General features: G+C 36.7%; 1 protein-coding gene across 1 annotated transcript; it reads right to left on the bottom strand.

Moving 5' to 3' along the window:
• Positions 1–6349: 6349 nt before the first annotated feature.
• On the bottom strand, positions 6350–9106 carry LOC122063449. Its single transcript, XM_042627153.1, has 2 exons — positions 8420–9106; positions 6350–8024 (listed from the first exon to the last, which is right to left on the bottom strand). Exons 1-2 carry the CDS (start codon positions 8659–8661, stop codon positions 6605–6607), a joined length of 1662 nt encoding a protein of 553 aa, XP_042483087.1. The 5' UTR covers positions 8662–9106; the 3' UTR covers positions 6350–6604.
• Positions 9107–9893: the final 787 nt, after the last annotated feature.

Here is a 9893-nt window from a genome sequence, read left to right as displayed (position 1 = left end):
AATTGTTTAAGTTATCTTTAGGAACATACTGGAAGAAATAAAATATAATATGCTTAAAAAGTTGATTAGAGAAAAACTCTATTTGAATGCCCAGAGATGAAGCTCTCCATATTCTTTAAGAAAACTCAAAGTAAAGAAAAATATGTTTTATTGATTCTTGCTTGTTATGACATAATCCACAACTTGTATCAATATTCACCCAATTTCCTAAGATGTCTTTGGTTGGAACTCCTTCATGAGTAAGTTTTAAAAAAAAAACCTTAAATTTTGGGTGGAGTTTGATTTTCGACAGAAAATGCCATTGAGCAAAGAAATGAGCAAGCACACATGTTTGATCATCTAATTTGGTTAGTAAGTGATCCGACAGTTAAGTATTTTGCAGCCAATTTGGTCCTATTTTGGACACCTTACCAAACCAAATCACAGTTTGAGAAAATAGGAACTTTAAGAATGTGAGGTACGATATGGAGGAGAAGCAAAGTAGACAACAGAATAGTGTTCCCATTAGTACCATATATGAAGTCATTTACCTGAATTTGGGATGGAGGCACATGTCCATCCAAGATTTGTCTATTGAGAGTAAAATCTGGGACGGTTGGTATCCATGGATCATTTCACAAGTTGGTATTCCTAACATTCCCAATTTTACTATAGACAACTTTTTGTAAGGTGGGACGAATACTTACAATGCTATTCTATGTTATTGAGTTTTTTTTTGTGCGTTGCCGGATCAAAAACCAACCTATTGTGGAAAATATTTAGAGGAAATTATTTGGACCCAAAGTGAGTCTTTTTCAGTAATGAGGCGCCATTTTGGGTTTTGGAGTTCCTTATACCCAAACCACCAAGGGATTTGGAGTTGCAGATTTTGTACCATTCAATAAGATGCAACTTCTAAGAATGTTCCTGGCCCCCATTACATAAATGAAGATAAATAGAATCCAACCTCTTACAAATCGATTTGGGGAAAACAAAGCAAGACATATAATAAGAGGGAATAGAAGACAACACTAATTGGATGAGGATAATTCTGCTCATATGATAGGAGATTTGTTTTCTAAAGGCTGAGTTATTTTGTACCTTTTGACAATAGGTAGGAAACATTTAGTTCTGGCTCTCTGGTGAAAAAGATGAGTTTCCAAATATAAAGTGTCATTTTTCATTCCCCTTCCCCATTGTCTGACATAAAGCAATTCTGGTGGTAGAATCAACATTGGAGCTGAAAGTCACACCACTTTTTTCAGATTAATGACGAGACCAGATAAATCAGAAAAAAGATCCAGGATACATTTGATAGTAGAAACATCATCATGGGAAGCTCAATAAAACAGAAAGATATCATATGCAAAGAAGAGATAGGATATTTCGGGAGCTTTTCTGGCAGGTTTGTTTCCTTTAAACATGTTTTATTCTTGATAAGTAAGCAATAATCTGGATAAAGCTTCTATCACTAGCATTTGTATTATGCACTTATTTGATGTTCGGGAATATTTTCTCATTTTTCATTTTATTCTTACATGGGAAAAAGAAGCATGCACCGCTCTTGTACAGATTACTCATACCATTTACAAAATAAATAGCAGGGCCCACGCTATCATTCTCTCTTATTTTTCCCTTGTGGACCTTATGTGATTCCCAGATGGATGATACCATTCTCTAGCTCTTCATTGCTTTAGTGTGCAAATTCTTTCTTACAGTGCCTCTATAGAATGTCGTTTCCCTTCTTGTTATTGTAACTCAACAGTCACTGGGAGGAAGTGAATCATCGAGTCCAATTTTGATCCCCAAAAACCTATTCCAAAGTTTAACTTGGCAAACATTGATGTACTTGTCCCTGCATCTATCCTGTTCGCATACAGTCGTATGCACACTCAGCCTCTTATAGGCACTTCCAAGTATGTACACCCATTCTGCATTCCACGAACTTAAATCTATACAATGCAAACAACGGGCACACTCATAGCACAGAGTTTTTATGAGGTATGGCAATATGTCTACATCCTCGGAGTAATGCCTGTAAAGGTTTCGTACCCATTCAATACACTACTTTTGATTGCACCTCCAGTCGGGAACATCCACACTCAATTTTCTTAAATCGTAACTGAGATGGCACACACAATATCGGTACAATATGTAACACCCACTGCAAGGGAGCACCCACTAAGCACTCAATAAACAAATGCATATAATTTGAGCTTATAATGAATGCCCTACAGTTGAGCCTTGCCTATCATGTACGTTCACAACTAGATAGCATACATATATTTCATCCATAACTACTCCTAGTCATAGTTAGCAAATTCGGATTCTGGAATTATTCGGGCGGAGAATTATTCGGAATAATTCGATTGATTAATTTAAGGATTCGGTCAAAAAAAGGGTCAAAAAAGCTTATTGGGTTTTTTTTTTTTTTGATTTTTTTTTAATTAAAATACTGTTTAAGTGGACCGAATAATTCGGTTTAATTCAGATTCGGTCTGAATTATTTGCGTTTTATATTCACTTTTGAAAAAATCGTGAATTTTACCAAATTTTATTTTTAATTCGGATTCGGTCAGAATTTTTGATAAAATTCGAAAAAATTCGGTGAATTGATAACACTGCGTGAATTATTCGGCCGAATTGATAACACTGCTCCTAGTATACATACATTACCACATGCATATATGTAATGTAAATTTAGGGTTAAGAAATTTCACAACTAATGCCTAGGATGAACTAAAAACCTTCACTGACAAGTTTTCTCTTGTTCTCATCTCTTCCTTTTGTCTTCTTGCTCTTCAAAGCACAAACAACCACCCTCAAGCTCTTCTCTATTCTTCTTTCTTCATCTTTTGGATTGGAAATACTATAACATTGATAGACTCATCAATCTCACACTCAAGCCTTCAATAGAGTAAAGACACTACTCTCCTAACATTAAAACTCAACACATGGACATCAATGGAGGGGAAGACTTCTCTCATAGAAATTGCAGCCTTACACTTGTTAAAAACTTGATTTCTTACTTTCAATGTGTAGAGGAAAAAATCCTAAAGAAATAGAAACTTGGATGAACCAAAATGGTTATGGGAATCAAAAGTTATGCCCCTCTTGAGATTGGGCTAAAAAAAAAATGCACCATTTGGAATCTTCAGAGCTGTGGCGTAGCGTGCACTACCATAGATCAGGGATCACATGGGGCTTTTAATCCTAGCCTTAGGATTTAATAACCGACATTTAATAGTGACCATAGGTTTAGAATCAACCAAAGCATCTGCTGACGTCACAATGACATTGGCTCACGCAAAGCTGACGTGCCTATCAGCGTCTGCATCAGCAACCAAGCTCGTTGTCGGGCTTTCGTTGGTTGCTTTGGCAGAAAAATAGCTGGCTTGTTTGCCGGCTTTATAAAAGCTGAAGGATCGGGATTGATCATAAATGAATTGATTAAGATCAATATCTAATGGACTGGCATTCCCTTGCCAATGCATGCGTGTGACACACCGTACCCACACTACTTAAAAAAATCACAAACCAACCCCTTGACTTTTAGTAATTCAATAAAACCCTCTAAATATTTAAACAAAATTCTTAATGAACCACCCAACACCGGGAGCTTTAGGGCATTTTCTATTTTGGATTGGCTTCACGAAAATACGTGTAACTTTCTCATATGATTTCGATTAAGACAAAATGAAATGCATTGGAACCATGACTCATCGGTCTACAATTTTCTAGAAGACCTGATCGTCAGACTCAACCCTACAAAAAAAAAAAAAATAACATAATATCCTTGAACCTTTCAGATGCCGCAACTTTCTCATACCGAATCAAAACGCAACAAAACCATCTTTTATGTCATAGTTGAAAGGTTACATGGAGGACATTTCTTCTAAAAAAAATCATCTTTGATGTCGGAGTTGCCCGCGACTGCTAGATAAGCTAGTTTTTTACTGCAGATGTCGCAACTTCTTTATACGGTATCGAAACTAGAAGAAACTAGGTCATTGGATAGGATAAATTACACTTAACTTTTCATGAAGAAGCTGTCTTTCAAAAAATCATTTTCACTATTGAAAATGCCCCCAAACTTAAATTTGTTAAAATTTTTCAGTTTTGACTTAGAATCCCGCATCACCTATCATAGATGAATCAATCACCTCTATACACACCATATAGCTCTTTTATTTCATCGGAGACACCGAATGTTGCCACGCCACCATTTCTGACTACATTATCCAAACTAGCCACATTATCACCGTAACGTAATCGAGATTGCCAACAAAAACAACCATAAAACAAAACTAGTATCTATTGCACTATTGGTCTAGAAAAAGTGTTTTGGGTTGACTCAGGTAAGAGGAATATCTTGACAACAAATTTTATTTGGGCCATATAGAAGAGTGATGTGATGATTCCAACTATCTGATTAGCCAGCATCAATCGCTAACAATTGCATGCACAATTCCCTAGCTCGGATTCGGAGCTTTATTTTGTAAATTGGGTGAACCCTTACATGTGCAGATAAGACCTTGGGGCATATATGTTTACAAATATGGCCATCCAAGCTTCCAAGTGGTGAGTATTTGGAACAAATAAAAAGGACACCTCGGATCAGCGTGAGCTTAATTAAGGGTGTTAAACGGTTCGGTTTTGGTTTAAATAGTTCGATTCGATTCGATTCACATATGTTTTTATTGAAATCATAATCGCACCATTTATTAAATGGTTGCACTTTCTGAAACCGCAACCATTTAGTAAATGGTTTCGGTTTTCACGATTTTTAAATAGTTTCGGTTTCAGGGTTTTAAACGGTTTTGATTTTAATTTATTCCATACGGTTTCTAAACGGTTAGCAATCGGTTTGCTAGTTTATTCATATGTTTACTAAAATTTTCTTTTGGTGATAAAAATTTCAATATTGAGAATGTGAAATGCAAACCATTATGTTTTGTTAAAACAAACAAACAATTAAGCAAAAGAAAATATTTTGCCAGAAAATAGTCTCAAACGCTTTTAACAAGTTAGTAAGTAATGCTTACAGCAGGGATTTCCTTCTTCTCCCCCCTCCCAAATAATGTGTTATAATATTGAAAAATATATATTTAATATGCCATGGTATAAGTAAAAATTGTATTTTTATTAGTATACATTCTACTTAGTGCGTTGGATTAATTTAATCAGCATTCCAAACAATGAGTAAGCTACCTCTAGAATTACTTACAGGCTTGCAACACTCAATCTTTGAATCAAATGAGATACTAATGATATTTTGCAACCACCTTATTTAATCTTTAAATGGGTTAATCAGATTGATTTTGATGGTTTAAATAGTTCGATTTTCACAGTTTCAATTCAGTTTGAAACCATGGGTTAAACGGCTTGGTTCGGCATCATCCCGTTTAGCTAATCGACCTGAAACTTGAAACCATAACCGAATCATTTACTAAACGATTTTACGATTTCGGTGTAAACGGTTCGATTCGATTTCGATAAATGATTTCGATTTCAAATTCACATTCTTTAGGCATAACATACCACAACTTCACCATATGACTGCTTATTCATACCACAACTTCACCACATCGATTTCGATTTCGATTTCAAATTTACATCTCTCTCATTAAAGTAGTATTATTTTTGATGAAATATTAAAAGCAAAATTAATCTCCAAGAAAAAAGTCAAACCAGTTTGAACGATCTGTGCCAAAATTCAACTGGTACTAATCAGGTTTGCTATCATGGTCAAAGCCTTCAAACCAAAGGTAACGATGCTTTTATATTAGTTAAAAAAACCCACTTCAGTTTTCAAGATGCAAATCGGCGTGAGACACGGAAATAGGACCAGTTTCCAGATTTTGCGGGAAGAAGACCATTTTCCAGCTTTTGCTCCAGTGATGGGAACTGGGCAGTGGGCATTAAGAAGACTTGATCTGCATCAAATGGTGATCTTTCCATGTGTACCATAAAACATTTCATCTTTGCAATGAGATAATTCATTTCTCTTTTTTTATTTTTTCTAAGGTAACACTATATTGCCATGATCCTGAGGTTATAGGTGGATACTGTTCTCTTTCTTAAAAAAAAATATATATATATATATATATATATATTTTTTAATATGTACTGCTTATTCACAGGTCCTAATTTGATTGAATGTGGCTTCTGATGTGGAAATAATGCATCAAGGATGACTTAATGTATCAAATCTTTGGTTTCATGAAACAATTCATGTGTTTATAACTCAAATGGGATATGGGATATGACCAGGTTCTAGATTATTAATATATGCAGTTTGGTCCACCTCCAGCATGTGCAACATGTAGCAAGTAATCAGGGATGGCCATAAAGAATGAACATATGCCTGTAAAGAAACCACAACTTGTATGGCAATGTCAACCAGGAGACTATTTCCAACAAGATGATACAGAGGTAATGAGATAGATACCTCTCTCCTGAGCAAAATTTGTTTATTCACCTACTGTTCTGCACATAAAATAAAAAAATCAGCTTGACTACAAGTGAAACAGAGCAGGTTGGCATGAATTTCCACTATGCTAGATGAGGATTCTTTTGATGATTTCCTCAATTCTTCCCAGTTGTTATACTGAATGAGATTTGATCAAAACATCCATCTTGGAGATGAGTGACCTGCACTCTGTCGGGGTTTGTTCAGCTGCTCTGAATTGTTACGCTTCTTCATGATTGAAGAAACAGTGGGGTTGAAGTAATCATTGCTCCTCTGAGATGTTGCTCCCTGTGAATGCATTTTCCTTCCCCGGATGAAGTTCTGCTGATTATCCAGTGATGCTCTGCGTGCAACCGGATTTCTTTGAGCGGTATCCCATCTGCTGTAACTTCCACAGCTGTGGGTCCTCCACACTGGTTGAAACTTTTCTACCTTAGGACTAGGGTAGTTCCGGCTCTCTGCTGTTTCAGCTGAGTACATGGTCTCTCCCTCGCTGCTATAGTCAGCATGGTATCCATGTCCCACATTCTGCCACTCTGAGACCTCTATTGGAGATGAACTGGACTGGACCTCACTGTGGTCCTCCCCATTAATGGAACCAGTTGATATTTCACCATCTCCAACAGGATTGGGTACTCCTTTACCCTCAATTGGGTTGTCTTCTTTCAATGAATTTCGCAATGCAAGTTCCTCAACAGAATTTCCATCAGAGCTTGTAGGCAACTTTTTAATGGCCTGTGGCAAGACTATAGCTTTGGGAGCACTTGGTGGGAAATTAATATTCAGAAGCTGGGTTTGGGTGTTTTCCTTCTTTCGAACAGGTACTGAGGTCAATCTTGGGGATTCATAAATCTCAGGTGTTGGAATCCCCAGCTCACGAATACTAGAATGCAAGCCCGTAACAGGGGTCTCCTCTTGGCATACATTTGCAGCAGCAGAACAGCTTGGTCCAGGGTGATCCTGTTGTCCTGATATAATATTTGATGAAGATGGGGTGTTATCATTTTCACCTTCTGTTGATTTGAATACCTGTCGCATTGCGAAGGAAGCGCAGGAATGCTCACTCTTCTGTCCTGTGGACATCAACCGAATGAGTGGTAACTTTGGCTTGTTAAGCTCATCCAAGCTGCCCTCCCAGTGCTGGTGTAACCAATCACAGATAATGGGAATGGGGATGCCAAATTGCACAGGAAGGTCCTTCTTCCATGATGATGATGAAGACGATGAGGCTGACGTACACTTGACAGTTGGAGATGTGGCAAGCTTCATAGGATCACATACCATGAAGGCAAGATTACCTTGGGCATCAAAACCAGCAGACCCAGGGCTCCAAATTATTCCATCTGTTGATACTTTTATGAGATTATCAGTGGCTATCACCACCTTTCCCTCACCCACTTTCAGTTCCTTTTTGTCTGTATAACCTAGAAGATAAACTACACTACCCAAATCAAGACTTGGATTTGAGCAGGTCTTCAAGCACTGAGGCTGATGCCCTTGGGCGTTTGAATCTCCATCAATGGCATCTATACCCACAATAGTAAGATCAAGAACAGAACTGGTAATGAAAAACCTGCAACCATATAGACACATAAGGAAAACTGATGCAGGTGAATAGTTATACTGCCAAGATCAGGTCAACACCAGTTCCTGTGTTCCATGAGCATACTTCACTTGAAAAAAGCTCCAACAGCTTTGACATGAGATTGAATTAACTTTATAAGGACTATGTTTACCTATTATTTGTTCATACACTTCCTCTAATGCACCTTCTCGATGATTTATTAAGATCTCATTTTTCTTTCAATATTAATTCAATCTATATTGATAACTTTCAGAGAAATAGAAAAATAACAGAAATCAAAACTCCCAAAGTGGTCCTCCCCAAATAGAATTTGAATTTAACCGAAAAATTAGCGAAAGATTAAAACAACCCACACTAGGGATCCAAGCAAAAGAAACCCATACCTGTGAGGGAAAAGCTTTGCAGCAACACGGTCCTGCAACCGGATCTCCAACCCTTCAGCTGCCAACACTGAGGGAAGGTTCACGTGGGTAGTTAACAAAAGGTTCTTATGGATGAGAAAGCCAGTCCCACCACCTACCCTCGCCATGGCCGCACCTTTATTGCAGAAAATACTGCCTTTCATCCTCTCAGACCTCCCACCTCCATTACAGAAACACCAAGAAGACTCCCCCAAAACCCTCATTACTCTTTTCTTCTCAGATCTTTTCCCCCTTTAAGATCTCTGATTCAAATGACTAACCCTTGAATTTCACATTAACTTTTTCAAAACCTCTCCTTAGTTACTTGCTCCCCATCACTCTCCTCTGCTCAAAACCTCTGAGTAGAGAGAGAGAGAGAGAGAGAAGTGTAGATGGAAAATTTAATGTGCATTACTTTAGAGAAAACCCATCTGTGATTGGTGAAGCAGTGAAGTATTTCGTGCGAAGATTGAAGAATACGAAACAGCATAACTGCAGAGGGAGGGAGTGTTTTTGTCTTTCTGAGACGAAAGTGACAGAAGAAGGAAGAAGGAAGAAGGAAGAAGGAAGAAGGAAGGTAGGAAGAAAGGAAGAAAAAATAAGAAGGATTTTGTTAACGAGAACTGCAGGAGCGAGAATCAAACGGTCCTTCTTTTAGGATGTATCCAGCTAAGCATTAGACGGTAGGAAGAAGGTATGGGTTGCCATTCGTCAATTAAAGCACCGTTGGGCAACATTTTGTTTCTGCCATTTATGTGTTTAAAATTATTTTATTTCATCTAATTTTAGAAATATAAATCAAAATTTATGTCCATTTATAATTCTAGAAACGATTTTGATGAAACAAGTTCAACTTATTTTTCATTTTTATAAATGAATTTGAGAGAAAAAAAAAAACTATTGTGCCCAATAAATCTCTCAACTATTTAAATATAAAAATAGACAATCGAACACTTTTTCCCTTTTGGGCATCCGATGATATTATTAGATTTTTCAGTGGCATTATGTTTACAAAAAACGATTCGAGAAATAAGTTTATCAAACACCAAAAAATCCATTTTTGTTTCTGAAGATGTGAAAAAACCATTTCTATTGTTTCTAGATATAGAAACAGCGGAAACATTATCAAACGGTGCAAGATGCCCACAGATAAAAAACAGAGGAACAATTTCTTGGATCTAGTTGATTAAACTACAAAACAAGTTTGTAGATCTAAGACAATTTTACCTTGAAAAAAATACATTCAATTTAGGATGTGTTCAAGAGAAGAAAAGAAATGAAAAGAAGAGAAAGAAAAAAAAAAAAAAAGGAATAAAAATGAAATGAATAGGAAGAAAATAAAAAAAATTATGTGTGTTCGACTACTAATAGAAGAAAATGAAAGAATTTTCTGTTTTTGACAAGACTTTTTTTTTGGCAACACAAGAAAACTTCATGATTTCTAATGAGAATTTTG

This window comes from Macadamia integrifolia, unplaced genomic scaffold (genome assembly GCF_013358625.1).
Source record: "Macadamia integrifolia cultivar HAES 741 unplaced genomic scaffold, SCU_Mint_v3 scaffold1326, whole genome shotgun sequence".
NCBI classification, from domain to species: domain Eukaryota; kingdom Viridiplantae; phylum Streptophyta; class Magnoliopsida; order Proteales; family Proteaceae; genus Macadamia; species Macadamia integrifolia.
Note: the sequence above shows the minus strand (reverse complement) of the source record. Positions and strands in the feature narration are given on the sequence as shown.

Bases quoted from the DNA above. Each gene is read 5' to 3' on its own strand.
- LOC122063449 (XM_042627153.1), bottom strand. From the start codon at position 8,661: ATGAGGGTTTTGGGGGAGTCTTCTTGGTGTTTCTGTAATGGAGGTGGG. The intron at 8,025-8,419 runs GTATGGGTTTCT...ATATGGTTGCAG, and splicing joins GCAAAGCTTTTCCCTCACAG to GTTTTTCATTACCAGTTCTG.